This window comes from Eublepharis macularius, chromosome 6 (assembly GCF_028583425.1).
Source record: "Eublepharis macularius isolate TG4126 chromosome 6, MPM_Emac_v1.0, whole genome shotgun sequence".
Lineage (NCBI taxonomy): Eukaryota > Metazoa > Chordata > Lepidosauria > Squamata > Eublepharidae > Eublepharis > Eublepharis macularius.
Window position 1 is genome coordinate 45,070,499 of NC_072795.1, and position 27,758 is coordinate 45,098,256.

At 43.8% G+C, this 27,758-nt stretch overlaps 1 protein-coding gene across 2 annotated transcripts in view; it reads left to right on the top strand.

Annotated features, from left to right (window-relative positions):
- The first annotated feature begins 4,824 nt into the window (after window positions 1–4,824).
- Window positions 4,825–27,758, top strand: part of AP1S3 (adaptor related protein complex 1 subunit sigma 3) — a 31,173-nt gene continuing 8,239 nt past the window's right edge. The window contains exons 1-3 of one of the 2 annotated variants that reach the window (XM_054983253.1): window positions 4,825–4,908; window positions 25,272–25,450; window positions 26,920–27,028. In XM_054983253.1, coding sequence (XP_054839228.1) covers window positions 4,906–4,908; window positions 25,272–25,450; window positions 26,920–27,028 — 291 coding nt within the window. In that variant the 5' untranslated portion in view covers window positions 4,825–4,905. Of the gene's footprint in view, window positions 4,909–13,151; window positions 13,288–25,271; window positions 25,451–26,919; window positions 27,029–27,758 lie in introns of those variants that run through there. The other variant, XM_054983252.1, reaches the window with a different exon arrangement.

A 27,758-nucleotide genomic window follows, 5' to 3' on the forward strand; every position in this document is an offset into this window, starting at 1 on the left:
CTACAGGAAAAGTGTTTTTGCCATATATCAAAGGAATTACTGATCAGATGGGAAAGCTTATGAAAAAGCATAACCTTCAAGCAGTATTCAGACCCACCCGAAAAATACAACAGATGCTACGATCAGCAAAAGACAGCAGAGATCCCCTCACCTCTGCAGGAGTATACCGTATACCCTGCAGCTGTGGACAAGTTTACATCGGGACCACAAAGCGTAGCATCCAGACAAGAATAAAAGAACATGAAAGACACTGCAGACTTGGACAGCCTGAAAAATCAGCAGTGGCTGAACATAGCCTAACTCAAACAGGGCACAGTATCTTATTCCAGGACACCAAAATACTGGACAACACTTCCAACTACTTTGTCAGACTGCACAGGGAAGCCATTGAAATTCACAAGCATAAGCAAAACTTCAACAGGAAAGAAGAAACCTTAAGAATGAACAGAGCATGGGCTCCAGTTCTGAAAAACACCAGGCCAACAAAACACTCCACACCTGGACAATAGCCCTGCAGAGAAGATTAGCACATCAAGCACCAATCCATATGCAAAAGAACCGCCTCAGGATACAGTGAAGCCTCCCGCCATTAGCATTCCACACCCTGGGAAACTCTTACAGAATGACTCAGCTCAACCCCACCCCTCCTGAGTAGATACAAATGACCTACATCTTTTCCACACTGTGACACTGAGAGATCTCTGTCTTTTGATGCTACACCTCTGAAGATGCCAGCCACAGCTGCTGGCGAAACGTCAGGAACTACAATGCCAAGACCACGGCAAGACAGCCCGGAAAACCCCCAACAACCAAAGTCAAGGATGCTTGCTGCTAAGCATAAGGAATACCAAATGTTTCCTTTCAATGGAAATCCCTTCAAATATTTCAAAGGCTAGGAAGAAAAACAAAAGAAATGAACAGTAACATTAAAAACCATTAGTATCTGTGAAAAAGAAAACAACAATGATTATACGTGAATAAGTGTTTCATGAATATGAAACAAATGCTTATAGATGACTTATTTTGGTTATAATTAAAAACAAAAATAAGCAATAGCCAAGACAAATGATGTAGTTGTTATGCAAAGGTTTATTATTTATTTAGGAGTATGGACCGGTTCTCTGGAAATATGTACTTACGCGCTATGAGAAGATCTAAATGGTCCAGGTAGCTTGATCCCATCAGATCTCAGAAGTTCAGCATGGTCAGTACATGGATAGGAGACCACCAGGGAAGGCCAAGACTGCTCCCTGGAGCAGGCAATGGCAAACCACCTCTTAACATCTCTTGCCTTAAAAACCCTACAGGATTGCTGCAAGTTGGTTGCAACTTGATGGCACAAAAAGAAAAAAAAGAATTGCTTGTAGTGAGGAACTGGAGCTATGCAAATTAGTGCGCACCACAAAGGCCTTTACTTGGCCATTTGGGGCCAAATATTGCTTTCTATGGGTGACATCTGGGACTCTCTGCTCTTTGAGGGCCTCAAGATGCATGGTGACTACAGTGGCAGCAGGCAGCACTGAAACAGGAAGAGCCAGCAGGCAACAGCCAATTCAGTAAGCCCTCACAAGTGAGTGGAATTCCAGATATGGCTTCCTTTGCTCTCTGCTGCTCTTTAATAGTCCTTGACCTTCAAGCGGATTAACAATTTTTCTAGTGCAGTTTGGGTGCTGGGGGAAAAACAGCCATGAGCCAGTAGGCTGGGGCCTGGAGTTGTCAAAGAATTAGTTGATCTCCGGACTATAGAGATCAGTTCCCCTGAAGGAAAGGGCAGCTTTGGAGGGCAGACTCTCGCACTATACCCTGTTGAACTTCTTCCCAAACTTCATCTCCCCCCCCCCAGGCTCTGCCCCCAAATTTCCAGCAATTTCCCAACCCAGAATAGGCACTCCTATGACCTGGATATGGCCGCTGAGCTATTATTTGCCCACACATGCACACATACTGAACAAACCAATTTGGTAATGTTTGATGCGGAGTAAACAATGTTAATAAATGGGAAAAAATCAAAGGATGATTTTAATTTCTACTAAAATGATGAAAGAAAAGAGCTGGGATGTAACACCCTCCCGCAAAAGGAGATACAAAGATACAAACACTGCATTTCTATACTCTTACAATTTTTATATGACGCCACTTAGGAAAGTTTGTTTTGCAAATTTCAGTTTCTCTCTCTATTGCTCTTGTAGAGTATGAAGAAAAAGAGTGCTGCTATTTTTTAAATATTTTTGTACAATGCTTTTAAATGTTTTATATGAAATGTTTTAAATGTTTTAATGCTGTTATCCGCCCTGAGCCTGCTTGCGGGGAGGACGGAAATACGATAAAATAAATAAAAATATTTGTAACAATGTCTTAATTGTGTGGCCAAGTTGAATGAAGCAGACCTGGTTGTTAAATATCAAACAGTGCCATCCTAAGCAAAGTTTTACACTTTTCAAGGCCATTGACCTCTGCACACTAGGATGGCACAGAAAGTGTCCCAGTACTCAGTGTTTAGGGATAGATGTCTTTCCAGTCTTGTAAACACAGTGTTCCAAATTGCATTATATGGGTCATATTTGGGGCAACTAAGAAGGAAGATGCGATTAAGTCACAAAAAAAGGAAAATGCAATTGTGGTTGCTATGATTAACATGAAAGGAATGGATAAGACAATTATAAAGAAAGCTACAAACCAGTTCAACTAGAGAGTCTGGATTAAGGCCGTTTAGGAATGTTGGCCTAAGTGGGATAAAAACTGAAAGCTCCACCTTCATAGGCTTGTTGATTGAGCAGTAAGGCCAAAATAAATACTTTGAATATATTATAGGGACTGTGCAGACACAGTAGCTGAACTAACAAAACAATTGTGCAGTCTTGTGCAATCCCAAGCTATCATGCACACTATACTGGAATGTATCTGCCATGTTATACCTATTTTGTGTAGCAGAAAAAAGTTTTCCTTCCTTAATCAAGTGAATCTGCCAATTCTGCCATCATATATTGAGCTTGAGCATGTTGCAAACTGGGGAACAAAACTTTGTGCAATGTTACAAATGTGCAAATATTAAAATTAGCATGGTATAACTGAGTTTCTTAGCTGTGGGGAAGTGAAAATTTTAAACGTCATATTTTGAACCCTTTTTAGCAGAAAAGACTATTGAACTCAAAAACAAGTGTGTTTGTTTTCTTTACATATGGTGGGCTTTTTGCAAATCTCTTATGGAATTCCCTCTTGGAACTGATCTGATGCCAATTGTCCTCTCTGGTCTGATCCCTGATCAGAACTGACCTATTTGTCCTCAGACCCACTGAAAGAGAAGCTTAAAAGAGCATTTCATACAATTTTAGGTGTACATCCCCCAATGTAAACTGCAAATTTAATAATCATATGATTGCCAAAAGGTATATAATTCAGATTTACTTATCAGGGAGGCAGGGCTGGCTTTTGATCAGACCCTCAATTTGCCTTGATTAATTAATGGATTTATTTATTCATTTTTACCCCACGTTCTCCTCGAAGGGGACTAAAAGCGGTTTACATCATTCTGCTGTCCTCTTTTAATGTAAGCATTGTTGAAACCCTATGGCATTGCATTCATCCTGTGTAGAGCAAGAGCCTCTGATGGGTTTACCTTCATATACAACGTGACTTCTAAACATTGCAATAGTTTGGTTTCTTTATCCATTCTGGAAATGTAAGATACAATAAATACCGTTGGTTTATGGCACAGGGTAATTTCAGGTGGCTAGTGGTGTTTGTTTGCAGTAAAACACCAAGATTTGGGTCCACTAGCACCTTAAAGACCAACTAGATTTCCAGGGTATGAACTTTTCAAGAGTCAAAACTCCCTTCTTCAGATTCATTTAGAAGTATGTAGTTTTATCCAGTCAGAAGTTGGGAGGGGTATTTAAAGTAAGCATTAGCTTGATAGAGCTTGAATTAGAGTTGGGGTGTGAAAAGCAGAAAGTCGGCATCTGTAGTGAGCAGAATCAGTCTCTCTATTAAGCTCGGGGAGGGGAGTGCCCATTGTTTCGAATATGCAAATAAATTCAACTTCAGCAATCTCACTTTGTAATTCTCCTTTGAAGTTTCTATGCTTGAAAACTGCTACTCTTAGGTCAGCAATGGAATGTCCTGGCAGACTAAAATGTTCTCCCACTAAGGTAAGTGGATTAAACCGATGCTCATTTGTATTAGACTATTGCCTTCTCCCAGGCTAAAGTGACAAAGTGGTGCAGTGGTTAAGGTGCCAGGGAGGCAAGGGTTCAAATCCCCACTCCATCATGATGAAGCTTGGGGTAGTCACAGCCTAACTTACCTCTCAGGGCTATTATGAGGATAAAAGAAACCCACACTCAGCTACTTGGAGGAAGGGAGCAGTGTGTTGTACTGGCTAAGTGCTGGACTAGGATCTGGGAGGCCTGGGTTCCAATCCTCACTTTGCCACGGAACCTCACTAAGTGTCCTTGGGCCACTCACAGGGTAGCTGCAAGGATAAAATGGGGAAGAGGCAAATGATATAAGCTGCTTTGGTTTCCCACTGGGGATAAAAGTGAGGCATAGATAATAAACAAACGGCTGAAGAGGTCATCCAGAACGAGCAGGCTCCTCGGGGCTGAGCCTTTCCTTTGGCTCCTGTTCTTCTTTCAAGCGCCACACCGCTTGGGAAGCAAAACAGCTCACTAATATCAGGGCGACGAAGACGCCGTCCCCGCGCTGGGGCTCTGCAGGGCAGTTCCGCAGCTCGGCTCAGGCGCGGCGGCCCCGGCCCCGGGGCGTTGGCCGCGCGACACGGGCAGGGGAGGAGTTAAAAACTTCCAGTGGAGGGCATGACGGGAAAGCTGGGCCAGCGGCTGGGAGTTCACCTGTCTTGGCAGGGGGGCGGGGGGAGCCTCCCGGGGAAGCCGGGCCGCGGCAGCCATGGTAAGCGGGGTGCGCGGCGCTGCAGGGGGCGGGGAGGCAGGGGGGAAGCCGGCCTTGGGGGCTTCTGCTTGTCAGCCGGAGGACACACCTGATCCAGGTGTGGGAGCCCGGCCCGGGGAGGCTGGGCTGCCTCTCGCCTCGTCCTCCAGCTCCGCACGAGCTCTTGCGCTGCGAGCAAACGGCCGCCGAGTTGTGTGGCCTTGGCAGGGGCGCGGGACCTGCGTGCGCCTGCGGGGAGTTTTGCGCGGCGCGACAGAGTTAAGCCGCTTCCTCGCCGCCGCCCTGGATCGCGCTGCACCGCCAGAGGATTCAGGGGGGCGCAGGGAAGGCATTCGCTTCCCCCACTCAGTGGCCGCCGCTTATCTCTGCTGTGCCTTTCCCTACCTGTTGCTGATGCGGTGCCGAGGAGGGAGGGAGGATCGCGCCGGGCGGAGGAGCTGCTGCTGTTCCATTTGCTTAGTCTCCCGCCTCCCGTGCTGTGGAGACCGGGGATCAAATCTGCTGGGGGCAGGCAGTCTGTAAAAAAAGAAAAAGAAAGAGAGTAGGTTTAGGGATGGAGGGTATCGATTGCTGAGAAGAAAATCCGATTTAACTTTGTTTTATTGCGAGCGAACTGCAACAGCTAAGAGTACGGAGGAAAGAATCAGCCGCCCAAATGTCGTCTTCTGGGCAGAGGTTCAGCAGGATAGTTTTCTCCAGCATGGAGTGGCTGAGCTGGAGAAGGCTGTACCTGCCGGGATTCTGCCGGTCATGAAACTTCTTGTTAAAGCTCCTGTGAAAAGGAAGCGGCGCTGAAGTGGATTTCCTCACCTACTCTTAAGACGATGGACTCTTGGTTTTTCTTCTGCCTTGATTTTGGGGCATCAGAGATAGGAGACAGGATGATGGCGGATTGTGATAAAACTTTCAGTGGGTTAGGATTGGTTTTCTTTCACACCAAGTACTGGCTAGTCCCCTTTAGAAGAGGTTATCCTCCAACTCTCATTCGCTGTGCTTTGCCCGTCTTCCAGGGTCCCGTTTGTGTACCTTGGTCACCCAGCTTTTCTACTGGTGGCCTGGTTAACCCTGTAGAAGATCCTCAGGAGTTCTGCTTTGGCTCTGCGTCTTTATTTTTGTACCAGTTTTAAAGTGCACTTTTGCCTATGTAGACCTGCAGTTCTTCTTCTACTACACAAAGTTATTCCTTTTTGAGTCCATTGAAGTTAGTGGGCATAGAAAAGTGTCACTACATAGAATAGCACCACAAGTTTGTTAGTATGACAGAGTTTTTGGAAATCTTCAAGGACAGGCAAAATAAAAGAGCAGGCAGGTCAGGCCACAGAGGTGGCCAAGCAGCCAAGGTGCTTGACAGCATTCCTGAGCTCAAATCAAGCTCTTCCTGGTTCTTGAGAAAGCTCCTATTGGCTGGCTGGCCTTTTGCCTCCGCTTTGCATGTGGTGCTACGTACGTCATTTGTAAGCTGATGGGCATGAAATGGCACAGGGTGGATTTTGATCCTGGATTTGCATGTTTTGTATTGTAAACATTTTCAATCATCTCCTGCCCACACAGCCCCCCCCCCTCTCCTTTTGGATGAACTTTGCTTTATGTGTTTCAGATAACATGTACAATTTCTGTGCTAGCAAACAGTTTTAACCAATGCATGAACGGTGGGTGGATCGTACATATATTTGATTATCCTAAAGAGCAAACTGGTTGGCAGTGCTCATAAAGGAGTTTGAATCGTGCAGTTTTAGAACATACTGATTCTTTCATCTGTTATGAAGCACCAAAACAGGTTCTGACCTTCCATACGTTGGGTCCAAGAGGAAGGGAAGGCAGTCCTCTGTTTTAGGTTCACAGGGGTACACCAAGATGGGTAGCCATGTTAGTCCGTTTGTAGAAAAGAACAAGAGACCAGTAGCACCTACAAGACTAACAAAATTTATTGTTGGGTGTGAGCTTTTGTGAGACACAGCTCACTACTTCAGATACTACTAGAATGTGAGTCCCTGTCATTATATCTTGGAGAGTGGAGTGATTTCAGAAGCCGAATGACAATAGCAGGTAAATTACAATCTCTGGTAAATGACAATAGCAGGCAAAATTGGATTAAGTGTGGAGAAATCAGCATTGATAATGAGACAAGAAGCCTATTCAAACCAAGTGGATCATTGTCTTGAACTTCATTATCAGTTGTAATTCAGCAGTTTCTCTTTATAACCTCTTTATAACCAAGAGTGCCAAAGCCTTTTAGAGAATATGAGGGCACATGGCCAGATGGTTACCAGGAATGCAGAATGGATGCCAATTCTTCTCATTTATCTCTGCCACTACCTCTCTGCTTGTTGTATCTCTTGTAGCAAGTTTGAAATTGTTTGCTGTTTGGGGAAGGCCCCCCTTTTCCCTTATGCATTTATGGTGCAATAGAAATACATTTCCCCTAGCCGGGAACTGGGCCTTGCTTTCAGTGAGCATCACATTGCAGGCAAAGGAGTGGTGGATTTGTGATGAAGGAGGTTCCCAATGTACCATTAAGGTCACTGCCTGAATGGCTTCTACAGATAGTAACAGGCGTCTTGGGGAGGGGTGTTAAGAAAGAGTGGCAGATTCACTCTTCTGCTACCCCTCCCAAATTAACTTCCACATTGCCAGCCACTTTATGGCATTTCAACTCTTCCATCCCTGGACACTATGGAAGTTCAGCATGACACAGAAACAGAAGGGGTAAACTGTCTTTTATGTATGTGAGGTAATGATAACATTCAGTTTATATACTGCCCTACAGGACAACTTAATGCCCACTCACAGAGGCTTGCAAAGTATGTTGTTATTATCCTCAAGACAATCACCCTGTGAGGTGGGTGGGGCTGAGAGAGCTCCGAGAGAGCTGCGACTACCCCAAGGTCACCCAGCTGGCTTCAAGCAGAGGAGTGGGGAACCAAACCTGTTTCTCCAGATTAGAGTCCTGCTGCTCTTAACCACTACATCAAACTGGTGTAAGTTGGAAAGGGAGGATGAGGGAGGAGTTATACATGATGAAAAGTGACCTCTTTCCTCCTCTTCTGCAACAGGAAATAAAGCACAAGAAAATAAAGCACAACACTCACCTTGAGTGAGTCGCCATACGTTGGCTGCTTCTTGATGGCACTTTACACACACACACACACACACACAGAGAGAGAGAGAGAGAGAGAGAGAGAGAGAGAGAGAGAGAGAGAGAGAGAGAGAGAGAGAGAGAGAGAGATTGGAGCAGTTCCACTGGTAGAATGGCATCTTCATTAGAAGAATAGCTTCTGTTGATAGTACGGGGAAAGACTGTTGCCAAGTTCCCATTGTAGACCCACACTTTAACCCCCACACTGTTTATAAGGGTCCCTTTGCTTCCAGAATGTCAGGGGTTTGGGGGCTGCACTTGGAAGAAGAGGTGGGGAAGTCCCATTCCTTGAGCTTTATACCTCCTGAGGTAATTTTGATCCATTCTCTTGTTTTTATGTCATTCTGGATGTTGCCCCACTCCAGCTTGACACCATTTGCTGCTGCTGGCAGAGACAGGGAAATGCATGATGTGAAGACTTAAGGACAAAGGGTATGATTTTCTGTTTTGGGAGGAAAACAGAAAGCATTGGCAATGGCAGCTCTTGGGAGGGGAGGGCGGATAATGTGCTTTCCGCTCTGAGGTATAGTGGTTTCCCTGAGCAAGTATGTGCCTAAACTGAGAGTTAACCCCAATTCCATCTCCAGCAAATGTAAATCATATAGTCGTATTGCATGCTTATATCAGATAGATATGGCATGCTTTTAATTCATTTTAATTTTTTTTTTACTTCATTTATATCTCACCTTTCTCTCCAATGGGGAACCAAAGCCCCTTACATTATTCTCCTCTCCTCCATCTTTTCCTCACAACAACTCTGTGAGGTACATTAGGCTTGAGAGTATGTGACTGGCCCAAGGTCACCAACAAGCTTTTATGGCAGAGTGGGGACTCAAACCTGGGTCTCAGGTCCTAGTTCATCACTCTAGCCACTACACCACAGTGGCTAGTATGCAGTAACATGAAGTTAAATTAGATTATTTCTTTCTTACTCTAATGTAGTCATGCAAAACTTCACTGAAAATTTATTTTCCCTTTTCAGTTGAGATTTTGATTGCTGATATAGAAAACTTCTGAACAGTTCAGCTGAACTTTGTAGATAATTCATGAAGATACTACCAGAAGATATCAAACAGCATCTTCTAGAACTCTCTGTGTCTTTCTAGTCAGACTAGTTTCAGTGACCAGACCTAAAAGAGAATAGGAGGTTTAACAGGTCTTTAATTTTAAAGAATGTTTAACTCAGTCTTAGTTTCAAAATTGCCCTGAGCATAATTTTCAGAATTGGTTTGAGCACACCTGAAATGTCATAGAATTCAGTCAGATGTATTTCCAAGTAAGTGTGCATAGAACTAGGTGGTTGTCAAATACTGTTTTCACTATTCAGGGATATAATTGTTTTTGGCATAAGAATTGCCTGGTTGCATCAGACCAAAACATCACCCGGTCAGTAGTCTGTCTTGACATTATTTGGCCATTACTTTTCCACTTTTTCTCCCTATTGTGATATTATGTGGCCACTTGCCTCTGAAGGATCACAGGATCAGGACCTAAAAGTAATGGCCCTGCATCTTCTTTCTCCTCCAGCATCTGGGAATCAGAAGCAGATTGCCTTTGAGCATGGCTACTACACTGTTTGTGCTATTTCTGAATCAACCAGATTAGCAGAAGGCTGGGGGAAAATGCTTACTGGGCTGCCTTGTGATTTGCAGCTATATGTTAGGCAATTTCATGAGTTATTTGCTCATTCACACATGGCAAACTTGCTCTTTGATTATCAAAACAAACATAGATATACAGGTTCCTGGCTATAGGGAATATACAGTCTCAATAGAAAAGATAACAGGACAGCAGCATCCCATAATAGGGAGAAAAGGAGGAAAAGCAGAATACAAACAGGGAAAGAATATTGCATGACAGGTGGTGTGATAAGGCGAAAGCAACCTGTGTGTGTACAATCTATTTCTTAGCCTCATTTTATCGGAAACAATTGTATCCCTTCTCACCATGCATTCATGTGAATGGTATGCAAATAACTCGGATCTGTCCAAACATCTGACTAATCTCCTGTTTTTCACTTTCTCGTCACTGTGTCTTTCCCTCCCTGCCATCACTATATAGTACCTTACATCCCTTGGCCCTGAGTGTGTGTGGGTTGACTTCCAGTGAAACTGGAACAATCTCATTCAGAGAAGTGGCAGTACTTAATATTTTATTACTCAGCTGCCCCCTTCCAGTGATATCCTTTTACAGCAGCTCAGCCAGTGAAAGGAAGAGATGGGATGCATTGAGAGGGGCCTTGCAGACAAGCAAGAGTTGCTATATAGCGTACATAATTGGTGTGCATATATAACGTACTCATGGCTGCCTCTGTGCTAGCCAGGTGGGATAGCAGCATGTCAAGACAGCAATAACTTGCAAAGCCAAGTTCCTGTATTTTCCTATCAGTAAATGAAATGTCCAAATTGAGTACTGAAAAGTGCAGAGGAGAGCGACGAGGATGATCAGGGGTCTGGAGACTGAGCCCTACGAGGAAAGGCTGAGGGCCTTGGGAATGTTTAGTTTGGAGAAGAGGAGGTTGAGGGAGGGACATGATTGCTCTCTTTAAATATTTGAAAGGCTGTCTTTTGGAGGAGGGCAAGGAGCTGTTCCAGCAGCAGAGGGTAGGACCCGAAGCAATGGGCTTAAATTACATGCACAAAGGTACCGGCTGAGTAGTTCAAAAGTGGAATCAGCTGCCTAGGGAGGTGGTGAGCTCCCCCTCACTGGCAGTTTTCAAGAAGAGGCTGGATGAGTATTTGTCAGAGATGCTTTAGGCTGATCCTGCACTGGGCAGGGGGTTGGACTAGATGGTCTGTATGGCCCCTCTATGATTCTATGAAAACAGCAGCATTGCTTCAGTACCATCACGATCCCCTTAGACTTGGCTCATATGCAATTTCCCAGTGGTTGCCACTGCTAAGTACCACATCATTTGCTGAACATAATAAACAAAGAGAGCCCTGCTGTGTGCTGAGGATGGCCTTCTCAGCTGTTCTCTCTCTCTCTCTCTCTCTCTCTCTCTCTCTCTCTCTCTCTCTCTCTCTCTCTCTCTGAATTCTCTACCTTCCTTTTCTACTTCTTGCTTGGTAATCTGGTGGGAAAATACCACATTCACTCCAGTTCGTCCTCCTTTTTCCTGATCAACAAGACATCTTCTTGTTTGTGGGTCACTTCTACTTGTGCTAGATTTCTACTAATTTTCCTCTGCCTATGCTGTTCTCAAGAGTCCAGATGCGCGCGCGCACACACACACACACCACACACCCAGAGAGTTGCATTTCAGGAGGCAAAGCAAGCTGCAGTAGGAAGGAGGAGGCAGGGAAGAATCGTCCTGGGCTGCTTTCACCCCAGGCTGGTTTTCCATCTTAGCCTGATTACAGATGCGGATCTGTGTGAAATCGCCCTTCCTGGCAGTCCAGGGTAACCTGTTTTCTCCCCATTATTAGCCCACATTTCTTTTTCACATTGAAGCTCTCTCTGCTGTTTTCAAGGGACCGTCAGAGTGCCACCTACCCTGTTTTAACTTGTTTTATTTTGAGGATCATGAGAAATGCTGCATAGAAATAACACAAGATTGTTCTTAAAACTATGTTTTTTAAAAAACAAGTATTTGCAGAGACATCTCCAACAACCCTCTCTCCTTCGTCTAAATTTATTATATGGAAAACATTTTTTTTTGTTGCTAACCTAGAGTTTTCCCCAAGTTTTCAGAGACTGATTTCCTAGCCCTAGGTAGCCTAGATCCATACATGCTCCCACATGATTATTAGAAGGATTGCCAGGTGTCCGGTTTTCAGGGGAGCAAAACTCCCCTGATGTAACAACCTATATATATATAGTGGTCCTCAGTGGTCAATTGTAAACAATTTATGATCAAACACACCCACACATATAGAAACCAATCATGCAATGCTCCCGGTGTTTTATCTAGAGCTGTAACAAAAGAAGAAGGGGGGAGGAAATTTTTTTTAATATAATATAGTCCATTATTAAGTGCTAGAATTATTCTAGGTAAAATACTGGATCAGAATTTACCTCTAGTATTGTGTGATAAACTACAAATATTGCAGTAGACCCAGGACTGCATTCACACACTGCTCTTTGTTTATTGTTGCACTCTAAAGAAAAAATGTACCAAATTAGAAAATTATTCCCTAACATGTTCTTAATTAACCCCCCAGGTTCTCCAAACCCAATCAGAAACCAGCCTGAGGCTTGGTTTCCAATGTATAGGAGTGTGTTACATCAATCTGCAGTAAAGATAAAATGGCACTTTAACCTAAGAAAGTTCAGCTATATGAAAAGGTAGAAGGGTGATGCAATGTCTCCCATGTGATGAGAAGATATGCTCTCAAAGGAGGTGGAGGGGAGGGGGGGAAGGAGAGAGAGAAGGAAGGTTTTTACCCAGACAGTCGTTTTTTGGGGTGTACTGTCCAGGGGAAACATAGTTAAAATACCAGATGTCTGGCTCCACCTCCTCCTCCCTGCTTCCAGAGTCCAGACATCTCCGTCGCTTGCCTGCCCAGCCCAGCCACCCAGCCTCCTGAACGCCACCACCGGCCTATGGAAGCGGCCAGCCAGCCTGCCTTCCTGGCATCTTGTGCAGCGCAGCCTGGAAATGACCAGACTGCTCGCTCAGAAGTGGGGACGGTGTGGTGCAATCACTTCCAGTAATGGCATCATTGCGCTGGGTTGGCAGCAAGCACAAATACAAATAGAAAAGTAAGCGAAGCACCCCCTCCTCTCCCCATGGTCTGGTATTCTTCTGGACCCCCTCTGGCAAACCCTAGTTATTAAGTTATATAAATGAAATTCTAAGATCTTTACAAGGCAAAATGGATTTTTTTTAAAAAAATGTAATTCTTTTGCAGTTCTTAAATAGATGCTTTTATCTATATCCAGTATTCTGCCACTCTCCCATGGATACCACAGCCCTGAAGCAAGGAGCTCCTGCAAATGAATGCGCAATTAGGCTGAGGTACAAGAGCCCAAATGAATGTAGTAGATTGTTTCTTAATGAACTTGGTTGTATCTCTCTTTTAATTATGTCATTGTGATACATGAATAGACAGAGAACAGAAAAGCACAGTCTGCTCTTTTGTTCACAGCTTTGAACCTTCCTTTTGAACCATGAATTGGTTGCCCCAAGCGGAGATGTACTATCAGCTGGGTGAGGTGTCATTGAAATGGGAGTGAATCACATCCTTAAATCAACAAACACCTTTGCTTGCGGCCCAGAAAGTTCAGCCCTGGAGCACAAGGCAAGGATAAGCAGCAAGTCTTCACTGTGTTAGGCTGCTATTTCTGTCTTTTAATTATGCCATATGATAGCATCGTATGTGCTCAATGTATGCAGTAGAATGAGGAAGCGTCATGTGTACAGAAAATTGGGTAAATTCTGCTGAGTTTCTTAAATTTTTGCTCAAGTTAACAAGCAGAGGGCCATAAAATTGGTGGTTTGAGAACAAAGCACTTTAAGGGATTTGGGCTACTAACTCTAGCTCTCACTTTTCTCAGTTGCTTGTACTTAACTGTGTTCCTTACTTAAATACCTCTTAAATGAATTTACAATGATCAGTTTGTTGGCAGTATGTTCGAAGGCATTATTTTCACTTACCTTGTTTATATATTTTGCAGTACAAGTCTATGCAGAGTTACTCTAGTTTGAGAACATTCATTTCAGACTGGAGTAGATCTGCATAGGACTATTTGTTATGTTGTACTTCTGTTGTGCAAACCTGGGGAATTGGCAGGGCATCCTAGGGCATGGTATGCAGCCCTGTCTTAATTCCGTACCTATGTTCAACCCTTTTTTGTACAAGTCCTATTCATGTGTTACAGTGAACACATCCTCCATGTGTATGTATACATGTGTTTTCAAGAAAGAGCCAACATGTATTCCCTTTACTCATGAAACTGGGAACCAGTATCTGGATAAATGTGCAGTTTCAGACACATGTTCAGCTATACATGCATTGACCATAACATGAAAATTACTTAATGGAAGTATAAAGAAAATTCAAGTGCACAATGTGCAAAGATTGTATGTGCGTTCACTGTAACTTGTGAACAGGACTACAGTGTCCCTGAGGAGTAGAAGTAGAGCTGGAAGATGGGAGAGGGAGGAAAGAGCAAGAGCTCTCTGTTACTTCCCCTTCAGTGTTGGTTGACCTTTTCTCTAAATACATATTTACCTAACATGAATGAATCTTGGACACATTGGGGTTTTTTTTGCATGCCGGGAAATCTTGACAGTGTTGTGGGAAGAAGTCATTCACTCAGTGGGAAGCAGTCTCACTGAATCAGTGCCTATATCACTGTGATTTATTAGGAACAGCATATTTGGAACTTTGGTGAAAATCCATTGAAAAATGTCAGTCTTCATACTGGGGTAGGGGTCTTCAGTAAACACCACTTCTTTTCATTTCCCCAGTTATATGATAATTGTTTGTTCAAATGCTCAAAGGGTATCTGTCTTATTTTCCTTTTGATTGGAATGGCAGTAAATGAGCAAATGGAGCTGTACACTGGAGCTGCTAATGAAATACAAGTGATGTCCACATTTTAGTGTGAATCATGACTCTCTTTTCAAGAGTACAACAGTAGGCACACAAAATTGTCTATATAAATATCACAGCTAAAGAGTAGTGGGCATGAGACAGCCAAAACTACGTATTTTAAAGCCCTGGATTTCAGTAGCAGAGGGATTATGTTTAAGGTGGGTAGCAGTGTTGGCCTGAAGTAGATGAGCATTAAAGACCAACAAAGAGTTTCCAGGGTATGAACTTTCAATACTCAAGCTCCCTTTGTCAGAGAAGAATCCCGTGCCCCTATTCAGCCCTAGAAGGGACCATTGTTCTGAATTTGTGAACTCAATTTCGATAATCTTCCTTTGAAGTCTCTCTGTGTGAGGACAGCCACTTTTAGGTCAGCAGTGGAATGTCCCGAAAGGTTAAAATGTTGTCCCACTGTTTTTGTGTTGAGTCACTACATAAAAGAATAAATGGATATAAACCTGATATTAAAAATCACAACACTCAAAACCATTGGGAGAAGATAATAATTTTCCAGGACATTCTACTGCTGACCAAAAGTGTCCATCCTCAAACAGAGAAGCTTCAAGGGGAGATTACAATGTGAGATTGAACTCAATTTCAGCAATCACAAATTCAGAACAATCCCCCACCCCCCACCCCAGGTTGAATAGGGACACAGCATTTTTCTCTCACTGCAGATGCTAATTTTCTGTGTTTCTTTCCCTACTCTGATCAAACTAACTACATGCCACATTGTACCTCCATCTCCTGTTTTGCTTCTTTGCAACATCCCTCCCACCTTCTGACCAGGATGAAAAAGACTCAGATCTCCATTCCCATTCATATCTGACAAAAAGAACTTAACTCTCGAAAGCTTATACCCTGGAGTCTTAGAGTAATTATGTGTAACTGTCCCAAAGTGACTAAAAAGCAGAATTGTGCTCTCAACTAAAAGAATTAAATCAAATGAAATATAACAGTGAGTGGTGTAGTTGCTAGAGTGTTGGACTTGGACTGAGAAAATCTGAGTTCAAATGTTCACTTAACCATTAAGCTCATTGATTGACTTTGGGCATGATGTGATCCCTCAATGTAACATTTCTCACAGGGTTCTCCCAGTGGGAGTGAAGGATACCCAGCACTGTCCTTTTGTTAAGTGTACAAATCAGCTGGTGCGTAACCCAGGAGCACACCTGGGGCCTGCACGATGATGTCACTCCTGGGAATGACATTGTCGCACCGTACTGGGAGCATGCCCTGGGATGCCCGTTCTCACGACTTTTCCCCCACTGACCAGGTGAGTGGTGGCAGGGGGGAATGGCAATCCTACAAGCATTTCAAGACATTTTGGTGCTTGAGATAGAAAATATAGTTTCCATGAAGTTTAGTTATATAAGAAAATAAATAGCTGACAGTTTGTTGTCTTTTAATGAAACCCCTAAATCTGTGACTTGAGGTGATTTGTCTCACGTTACCTCACAGGAGGGATACTTCCATTCTAAACAGCATAAGTACATTTGGAGATATTTTTGTGACTAAAGTTTGGATTAGATGATATGTGAAATAAAAGTTGGGTTGAGTGAAATCCAACTCAACTTGATTTTAATGTGTGACCTAGCACTCATGTTAAAAATCGATTCCCAAGTGTAGTGTGGTGGGGGGAAAATTTTAGCATTCCCTCCCTTCCACCCCATGTGCTTTAGCTAGAAATAAATGACTGTGGGTCAGCTCCAGACAGACTGTTTTTCCCACTGCTGATTCCTGGAGACGTGGAATCAGCAGCCTGCCCCAACAGCCATTTTTTATAGTGAAAGTACATGGGGTGGAATGGAGGGAACACTGAAACACCTCTATGCTGTGCTGGGGAGCTGATTTGGCCCTCCACACAATTTTTAAGATGAATGCTGGGTCACACATTAAACAGAGGTTGACTTGGGGTTCTCTCAACTCAACTCACATTTCATGTATGGTCTATTAAGACCCTTACTCAGCATTGGCACTGGCAGCAGATACATTTACGTTCTCCCACATCAGTATCCTGCTGTTGTTTGATGTCTTTAGTCATGAACTTAAGAAGTTCATTGATGGTCTTCCTGTGCAGTCCCACATGGGACTGCGCACGCGCAGGGCTGCCAATTTCGGAGAATTCCATAGCTCAAAAACACTAGGGGGGCGTCCTCGCCTCTCAGCACGCATGTGCGGCAGTATTTCCTGCTGAAAATGGCCCCCAAGAGGCAAGGTGCCCCTGATATACCCTCAGTTCCAATTTTGCTGCCGATGAGAGAGGTTCATAGCTCTTCTGCTTGTTGGCAATCCTTCAACGATGTCGGAAACAGCCCTTTTCAAACGATGTATCTCCTGTGACAGAAAGATGACTAAATCAGATGGCTATTCAAGCTGCCGTTACTGTCTGGGCGAGACCCTTAACACGCAGTTGTGTAAGCATTGTCGAGCCTTCACTTCAAAGGCCAGATCTGAGCGGGTGGGTAGACTGCAGGCTTGTGGAAATGCGCTATGGAGGCGACTGACCCACCAGCTATGGCACAATCCTCTGCCTCGCCCGGTTCTACTACCCAACCTGGCCCCGCTTCTATCAGCTCAAAGACGCCGCGCTCCCACTCTTCTTCATATTCGGAGCCCAGGCTACCACTGCACTTGACCGCAACATCGGTCTGAAGTACCTTGGAACCGACACCTACTGTCTCGGATATGAGGCCATCGAGTTCGAAGCCTCCTCAGAGTTGAACATCCTCGATGTCAACTGTGGTCGTCTCTTCCCCTCGAGTCCGTTAGGATGATGCTTCTGTGCAGGCCTCCGGTGCCAAGACTCCCCAAAGTGGAATGCCTTTGACTCCAATCATCTCGGATCGGCCTTCTCCACGCCAGCTTGGGGACTCTGCTTCAGTTCCGGCATCCTCAGATCCGACATCAGTTCCAGAACCGACGCAATCGGACCAAGGGAAGAAGAAAACAAAGAGGAAGCATCAATCATCCCAAAATGATAAAGCTAGACTAGAAAGTGTCCTCTTGGCACCAAACCCTCCAGAGCGCTCGGAGGATGTCGGTTCCTGACCCACCAGGAAGAAACGTAAAGGGTCAGGGGATCACCCATCACCCCGCAGTGCCCCTCACTCCAGGAGCAGCCATGAGGAGGATGTCATTCTGGTGGAGAAACCTGCCACCCCATTGGGGTATCCTAGATCACTGTCCTGTGGTTCTTGGTCCTCTTGCTCGTCTCGGGAGTGCAGGGGCCGTTCCAGACACAGAGTGAGCCCCTGCTCTTATGGAGGCTATTTGAGAGAGTGTCACTTTCCTAATGAGAGGAGCTCTTATCGTCATTATAGAGAAGACTCCTGTCATTCAGATCTGCCCTCCAGAAGGGAATCCAGATCTTCTTTAAGGGCCCATTCCTATTCAGGCTCCCGATGTACCCCACACCCCTCAGAACCTGATGTGGATGCTGGTACGGAACGTTATAGATCTAACGACTCTCCCCTATCAGACTCTCCAGTAGGGGAGATTGGCCCCTTGGAGGATGCATCCCCTACGGATGACTTTAGAGCCTATAATGAGCTTTTCAAAGAAGCCAACAGCAATGTTTCCAACATATGGTAAGGTATGCCTACCATAATCAGCAGGCTTACCAGAGCCCACAATCCTCCTTCACCAGAAGGAGACCAGCCCAGAAGACCAAAAATGGTGTGCATCAGCAGCATGCCAAGGACCAATCCCAACCACATAAGCAGTTTTGACAATTACAAGGCCCTGACCCGTGTTTTGGGGTCAGGTTAAGTGGTATTCTCACTGAGTGGTGTTCAATCACCTCTGATGTTTGGGTTCAGAAAATAGTTGAATTTGGTTATAAAGTTGAATTTTTACAGTTACCCTATTTACATCCTCCTGTGTTTTCTTCCAAAACATCTCAATCGGGAGTACTTACTGAACTCTCAGCTCCGTTAGAGAAAGGGGCCATTGAGAAAGTCACTGACAACTCTGACTTTTTGGGCTTTTATTCCAAATTATTCATGGTAGAGAAGAAGGATGGGGGTCTTAGGCCTATCCTGGACCTTTGTAGCCTGAATAAATTCATTAGAGTTCATAAGTTCAAGATGGTTACCCTGCAGGCAGTCCTGACTTTGCTACCCTCTGACGCATGGTTTGCAGTTATGGACCTGAAAGATGCCTATTTTCACATTTCTATTTTTCCGGAACATAAGAAGTTCCTTTGTTTTCTTATGGCAACTGTATTTTTAAATATAAGGTTCTCCCGTTTGAGTTATCTACTGCCCCATGAGTTTTTACCAAGTGTATGGCAGTGGTAGTAGCCCACCTCAGACTCCAGGGGTGCTGTATATTTCCCTACCTGGATGATTGATTGCTTATTGGGCACTTAGCTGAGGATGTTGCTAGTTAAGTCTCGGTTACCTTGTCCACTTGCCTTCACTTGGGTTTATTTGTTAATCAGAAGAAGTCCAAGCTTACCCCTTCCAAACTTATACAATTTATAGGGACCGATCTGGATGTTACCCAGAATTCCGGATTCCTGCCCCAAGACAGAGCAGTGAAGATTAAGAACCTCATTAAGAAGCTTAAGAGGTGTCATTTTCAGTCAGCCCAGTTCTTCCAAACCTTACTCGGTTGTATGGCATCTACCACTGCGGTAGTTCCATTAGCAAGGCTGCACATGAGGTCCCTACAGCTTTGGTTTACTTTGGGTTTTTCCCCGGATAGGGACCCGCACTATAAAAAGTTTAATGCACCCTAGGAAAGTCCTTCATTCCTTAGACTGGTGGTTGCGTGATGCAAACCTTTTCAGAGGCGTTCACTTTGGTTGTAACAGACTACAAGTGTCTGTTACTACAGATGCTTCTAATCTGGGTTGGGGAGCCCATCACGGACAATACAACCACTATGTTTTACATAAACAAGCAGGGAGGCACGGCATCTGTGACCCTGTGCAACGAGGCAGTGAGAATCTGGACCTGGGCTACGGAGCATTTGACGTGGTTGCAGGCAGTTTACATCCCCAGCAAGGACAATTCGCTAGCAGATCATTTGAGCAGGTTGCAGGGAGACAACCACAAGTGGTCCCTTCAGGATATTTACCCGAAATAGACCTTTTTACCTCCGAAGAAAATCACAAGGCTCCCAAATTTTGCTCCAGAGGCGGCTTAGGCTGCGTGTCTTTTGGGGACGCGTTTCAACTCGAGTGGTCGGGTCACCTCTTTTATGCGTTTCCCCCATTCCCTCTAATGTCCAGGGTGATCAGCAAGATGTTAGTGGACAGGACTTCAGCCATCCTAATAGCCCCCTTTTGGCCACGTCAACCGTGGTTCCATACTCTGTTACGGTTACAGACACGGATGTACAAGTTCCCAGAGGAGCCAGATCTGTTGATATGGGGAGGCGTGCTCCACCACAGGATAGGGTAACTCAAACTGACAGCGAGGATGATCACTGGATTATTTTTTTCCTCTCGTGTGATTCATGTGTCGCAGAATGCGAGACAATTATCAACTCTCTAATCTTAAGCATTTAAATGGGAAAAATTTTGTAGTTGGTGTGCGGAATGGAGTTTAGATCCCTTTCTGTCCTCTCTACCTGAAGTTTTAGATTTCTTCGGGGATTAAAACAGCAAGGGTTATCCAGTTCCTTGATAAAGGTGTATTTGGTGGCTATTTCTGCCTTTTATCCCATGGTAGACCACAAGACAGTTTTTTTTTCATCCTACTGCCAAATTATTTTTGAAAGGGTTGAATAACTTATTCGCTCCTATTAGAACTATCGTTCCTTAGTGGTCATTGCCATCATCAACCAGATTGATGTCTAAGCCCTTTGAGCCATTGGCTACATGCCCATTACGTTTCCTCTCTATGAAAGTTGCTTTTTTGATGGCTGTTACTTCGGCCAGAAGGGTGGGAGAGCTGGCTGCATTGTCCTGTGAGCCCCCCTTTCTGAAAATTCACGCTGAGAAAGTGGTCCTTCGGACAAAAGTTGAGTTCCTGCCTAAAGTGGTTTTGAGTTTCCACCTTTCTCAAGAGAGAGCCTTACCATTTTTTTTCCACACTCAGAATTTGAATGCGGAGAAAGCTTTGCATTTGCTTGACGTGCTTAGGGTGCTCCTTTTTTATTTGGATCATGTTAAGCCCTTTAGGGTAGATTCCCATCTATTTCTGTGTTATTCAGGATAGAAGAAAGGTAGAAGGGCGACCCCTCAAACCATAGCCAGGTGGGTGGTTCAGACCATTTTGAAATGTTATGAGGCTACTAACCTACCTTGTCCGTTGGGAGTTCATGCCCATTCCACCAGGTCCCAGGCATTGTCAGCCGATCTTCTGAAAGGTGTACATCTGTAAGGCAGTGACATGGGCTTCAGCTGACACATTTGTCAAGTACTATGCGGTGGACGTCCTGGACAGAAGGGAGACAGCAGTTGGGACAGCATTCCTGCAGTCGATCTTCCTGTGATAACTCTTCGTTACCTCCACCCAGGTATTTAAGCTTCGTAATCTCCCATGTGGGACTGCACAGGAAGACCGTTGATGAAAAGCAGTGTTTCACTTACCTGTAACTGTTGTTCATCTAGGTCTTCTGTGCAGGCACACATGCCCTCCCTCTTTCCCCGCTTAAAATCTTGATACTTAACTTGCAGCACGGCAGCGAAAGAGGACTGAGGGTATGTCGGGGCACCCCGCCTCTTTGTGGCAGTTTTCGGTGGGAAAGACGGCCACGCATGCACGCCGAAAGGCGAGGGCGCCCCCTAGCATTTTTGAGCTATGGAATTCTCTAAAATCGGCAGGCCTGTGCATGCGCAGTCCCATGTGTGCCTGCATGGAAGACCTTGATGAACATCAGTTACACGTACGTGAAACACTGTTTTTCCTTCACTTGTAGCTGCTGCTGCTAACCTCCAGGTGGAGCCTGGAGATCTCCTAGAATTACAGCTGATCATTACAAATGGCTGCTTTGGAGAGTAGGCTGTGTGGCATTATAACCCCCTGATGTCCCTCCCCTCCCCAAGCCTCATCCTCCCTAGGCTGTGCCCCCAAATATCCACAAATTTCCCACCCTGAGTTGGCAACCCTACTTCAAGCTGCACCAAACCAGTGTGGGAGGTATACACAGATGATACAATTAAGGTCATTTGAAGGGCTTTGATGAGGTGCAATCCAGAAGCAAACAAATGTGTCCAAACTTGCACTGCCTTTGAGAATTGTTGAGCAACTCCAGCATCTCAAATGTTCATGGAGTTGGTTGAATTTGGTTAAAGTTCATAACTCCCTAATTTAGTTGATCAGCCAAACATGAATACATGTATTTTGTACCTAATTAAACTTTGCATTTTAGACTTTTTTTGTTTAATTCAACCACAGCTTCTTTGTTTATACTATATACTTGGCACTTTGTGTATTGTCACAACATCAAAAGCTGTGTCATTGTTCATTCTGTCACCTTTCTTTATCAAGCAGTTCAGCTCTTTCTCAGGATGCATGTTAATAGCCCTTTATGTAGTCCTAGCAGCAGTGGGAAACAATCGGTATACCATCCAAACAGTTTAAAACGTGATTGAATGCCACCACATCTCGATTTAGTAGTTGCTTCTTCCTGTTGCCATACGAGTTTTCAGTTTCTGTCCTCTCCTTTCAAGTCTGCAAAGTTAGGAACATCTCTCTTTTCAGAGCCATTTCCATGACAATAACTTCCTGATTTATTAACATCTTAATTTTTGATTATATAAACATTTTAATGGAGACGGAAGGATCACTGTGCTATGTAGAATGATAACACCAGTCAAATCAAGGGCCTTGATATAGATTATCACAGCACCCTCCTAATATTTTGGAAAGACACTTGGGGTTAAGGAGGAAGTGTATGCAGAATTTTCTGCGTTCAGTTTAATCACATTTGCAGTTTGCTCCATGTGTCAAAGACTCAGCTGTAAACTCATGGAGTGGCCCTTGGCAAACTTACCATGACCCTACTATGTATATAATGTATTGATGATAATAGCAGTGTTCATTCGAGGGTTACGGAATTACTAAGATCATGTATGTAAAGTAATTTGAGCAGTCACACAAGCGTATACGAAACTCTATCTGCATATATCTTAGGATGACCACTTTGAGAAGAGATACAGGACTGGACAGGTCTTGGTTTGTTTTATATTTGACCCTGTGTGTAATAGCTTGTAATCTGTTTGCATACATTATGGCCAGTATAAATGTATTGCATTGTATTTTATTTGAGCAGTTTTGTGTGTGGGTGGATGTGGGGTAAGAATGCAAAATAAATTATTTCTCATCTAGACACTTATGAAAAAGTGTGTGTCTATTTTTTTTTAAAAATCCCGTATGCAAAACTGTTGGGGTCACTAACTACATAACACTTTTCTTTTAATGTATTGTAGTGTTCTATCACATCTAACTGTTAATTATCTAGAAATGAAGCATTGCTAATTTAGCTATTTCAGCAGCATTGCTGAATAAATCACTGGGCTTAAACTGGAGACGCTTTCTGAGTGTGTGCATAGTTAAGGTTTAAAAAAACTTAATCATATAATTTGACTAATGCTGCCTTCCCACCACCTAACAACCTCCATGACTGAATTGATAGTGGGGTCTCAGGGGTGATGTATAAGGGCCCCAGGCTGGTTGTCCTGGGGGACTTCCACAGTCATGCTGAATTTGCCTTGTCAGGAGTTTCCCAGGATTTCATGGCCTCCGGGGTAACCGTGGGCCTGTCTCAGGTAATATCTACACATTGTGCCCATCACGCTATACATGTTTTACATGTGGTTCTACACATTGTGCCCATCACACGCTTGATGTGGTATTTTACTCTGGGTGGGAGGAATGTAATCTGAGGGTGGAGGAATTGATGACGGTTCCTTTGTCATGGACACATCACTGTTTGCTTGGCTTTAGACTTACAGAGATACCAAGACTCTGCAGGGGTGGGGGATCTATTAAAATGAGCCAGATGGGTAAGAATGGCTTTCTGACAGTTCTAGGGGATTTTTCCTGTTGATGAGTTTGATGCTCCTGTCAATGTCATGGTTGACCATTAGAATGAGGAAATGACCCAGACATTTGCCATAATGGGTCCTAGACACTGTCTCTCAGCTGTTAGAGTAGGGTTGCCAGGTCCCTATGCCCTCCTGGTGGGCTGGGGGATGACCTAGCACTTACTTTGTTCCATTGCATGCTCCCTCTTCACACGCACTCCAGCGTTTGCATGATGACATCACTTCCAGACATGACATCATCACGCCACGGGAGTGTTCCTGTACTCTGTGTGGGGTCAATTCTGCCTGTTTGGGGCCAAAATAGGCCCCGAACAAAATGTGGGAGCGCTCCTAAGGCCAGCATAATGACATCACTTTTGGAAATGATGATGTTGCACTCCCAGGAGCTCATGCCATGCGTGCCAATCCACAGTCACCCATAGTGGTTGTTTTGATCTACACTTTGCAGATAAAATCGCATCCATTATCCATAACAGGGTCAGATGGTGCCAGGGTGCTGACTTGTCCAGTGATTTGGGATACTTTTTGGTTTATTCAATCTGAGGATGTGGACAGGATCCTTGGAGGTTTGAGCCTACCACCTGATTGTATGACCCTTGCCCTCAGGCATTCCCTCTGTAATTAGGGTCGCCAGGTGCCCAGTTTTCCCCCGGATAGTCTGGATTTTTTGCCAGATTGTCCAGGGGAAACAAAGGTGAACTATCAACACTTTGCATGCCCATGAATGAAAGAAAACAGGGTAAGTACCAGGAGGCCCGTCTGGTTTGGGGCAGGGAAACCATCTGGCAACCCTCTCCATGATTTCTTCTTCATTGATGTCTTTAATTGTTGTCGATACGTTTTTGTATGTTTTTAATCTGTTAGCTGCTTTGGTGGCTCTGATAGAGTATAAGTTTTGTAAATAAAAATAATAGAAAAAATATGGGAGAAAGGCGGTGGAAACACTGTAAGTAAATAAAGGATATTCAATTTGCTTCGAAGCAAGTGGCATTCTTTGCAGTTTTATTGTGTGAGAGAATTTAGTGTGGGAGCCTATAGTAGTTGTTGCTGCTGGCTCATTAATCCTCTGTTAAGTTAATGGGCCAGAATGGTTGTCTGATGTTTCCAAGCTAATTGTTAAAAGTTATCCCCTGATAACTCTGTTCAAGTACTGTGAGAGTTGGTGAAGGTGACCCCTCCTAGCTCAGGGGAGGGGAAGGTATGTGTATTGGTGAAGGGACAACCATATTTGTTTATAGAAGTGACCAAGAGAGAAGCAGACGGAGGCTGCTCTGAGCTGCTCATGTGGCCCCTGGTGCTTCAGTTTCTATCTGTGGGAAACTGATGTAAAGTGACAGGTGTGTCTTGTACAAGTATCTCTTTGCTATCACCTCTGCTCTATTTGTATATCTGATAAGATAACAAATATAGCAAAATAACCATAAGGTTCCAATGTGTTCTCATACAAAGAGAATCAGCCAATCAATGTAGCACAGCTCAGGGGAAGTACTGAATGTAACCCTACCTTCTCTTGGAAATGTTATCCAAGAAACCTTTTGCTCATCCTCTACTTAAGGACAAAATGTCAGTCTCCACCCATTTTCCTTGTTAACTGGCAATTTTTTAGCTGCAACGCAGTCTTATTGGAAGGCGTCTGACTGTGGATTTTGTCTCTGTATTACCAAATTTGTTCTGTTTACTCTAGATACACTTTATACTCCTCTTCAGCCGACAAGGGAAATTAAGACTTCAGAAGTGGTTTATTACATTGCCTGAGAAAGAAAAGAAAAAGATCACCCGAGAAATTGTGCAGATTATTCTTGCTCGCAGTCCCAAAATGAGCAGTTTTGTTGACTGGAAAGACCTCAAGCTTGTTTACAAAAGGTGTGAGTAGTTTTATAAGTCAGCTTTTTCCACAAATTGTATCCTTTCCAGTGAGGTTTCAGAGGAGTGGCATGAAGTGAAAAAGATTACATGCTTTTAAAAGTGTGTGTGTGTGTGTGTGTGTGTGAGAGAGAGAGAGAGAGAGAGAGAGAAACCCTGTTAATACAAGACAGCTTGATTATAAATCAGACTAGGTTTGTCTGCTTTGGCTGGTTGAACTGCTAATCAAAATGAAATCAGCTCCATTCAGCAATCACAAAATGCCATCAGGAGTTATAGCCATTGTATTGAATGAAGTCTACTAAATTTTGCTAATTTATAGCAGGCTGTTTTGAGAACCAAGTATTAGCTCATAGTTCCAAGTATTAGCTTGGCATACATTAAACATTTTAAAATATTTAGAGCACCATCCAAAGAAAGTAAAATATATTTGAGCCCCTTTCTAAATGAAAATTAAATTTAAATTAAACTTGCCATTAAGCACCTACATCCCTTTGATTTCTGTGGTCTTTCTCTGGATCGCATCTAGTGGATTCCATTTCTTCTTTTAGTAGCCTGGATGCTTTCACAATTTTTATTAATGGGACAGGAAGTACCAGCATGCTCAACATTCTGAAGCCAGCTTTCTGGTGAATATGGCTGAAGGAATAGTGGGAAGATATCCAACAAGGATCAGATACAGACAATAGTTCTTCAAAGATTTGAAAACTGGGTGAGGAAGCAATCATTGCTCATGAGTTCATTTTTCTCATGTCAATACGAAGTACTAAAAAGACGCCTTTTGACTGGAGACTATTGTAAGAATGTGTTGATCGATCTATTATATATTTATCCCACCCTACCTCTAAGGAGCTCAAACAAGCATACATGGTTCCTTTTCTCCATTTTAGCCTCAAACCAACCCTGTGAGGTAGGTTGGTTGAGAGTGATTGGCCTGAAGTCACCCTGAGAACTTCCAAGAGGATTTGGACCCAGATTTCAGACCTACTATGTCGTATTCCTTCTCAGTGTAGTTTTGTATTGGGTTCTTCAAGTTTCTGAAAGGCTATTGTCTGTATCCAATCTTAAAGCTACAGAGATTTCTTTTTTAAAAATCTAGTGTAACTCCTAATGAGAGAGGAACAAATTCAGACTCACTTGGAACACAGCTGTAAGAAAAATTTATGCAGTGATCAAGTAAGCGTTTATTTCTGTCACGCTCATTATTTCTGATGATTGCACTGAATTCACCATCCACTTTTCTCTATCTGAGATGATGGTCATCCTGTTGTTTGCAGAAGCACACTTCTATAAAAGTCAGGAGTACTAATGAGGGACCCTTCTAGACACTTTAAGATTAATTATCTCATCATATATCAACCCATTGCAGCAAACGATCATTTCAGGGTAACTGATCATATAATTATATTGATCTACAGCCTTGATATAGTCTTGATAGTTGTATATTTTCTCATGTTTTAAAATTTTAGGTATGCTAGTTTATATTTCTGCTGTGCCACTGAAGACCAAGATAATGAGCTCCTGACCCTGGAGGTCGTCCATCGTTATGTAGAGCTGTTGGACAGATATTTTGGCAATGTAAGTAAAGTTATTTTTTTACCAGATGTTTGTTGTTCCTATCTACAGAACTGATTCTAGGTACATTATGAGTTTTTTTTAAAAACAGCATGTTTGAGCCAAGGATAACTTGTTAACTATTTCCTGCATAACGTTATATTTCAGCTTTTTGACCAAACAAGTCAATGGGGAGTGGGAATAATTTGTGTTGGGCTGAGGGGATAGCAGCCAGGCTAGTGGTCTGATATCACCTGGGCTGCTGCCTTTACTATGGCCCGGAAAGATCTTGGGAAACCCTCACTATCAGGAGGTCCCATGTTTCCTTGTCACTTCTGATACTGGCTCTCTGGCATACCTCCATGTACATTGCCAGCATGGAAGACTAGAGGACGTGATTTATCTACAGCAGAGCACCAGCTGAGAAGACATTGGATTATATCCATCTGTCATCTTCCACTGAAAGGAAAGCATTTCGTCTGGTGTGTTTGTGTATATGTGATTTTTGGCGATTCCCTCTCCTACTGCAGACCCCCATGTCTTGTCCAGTGCTGTTCCTGGGGGTGCCCTGTACCCTGGAGCAGTGCTTGGACAGGAGTGGCAGTGGACTTCAGAGGGAAGAGGCAGCAGGGCTGCTCTGTTCCACAAATGAAGCTCCACTCATGGTTGGTTGGACTCAACCCTTTGTCATTCTGAGTGCTGGCTGCCACCAGGTAACTGTCCTGTGGGTAGGTTCTGCCAGCATAACCTGTAG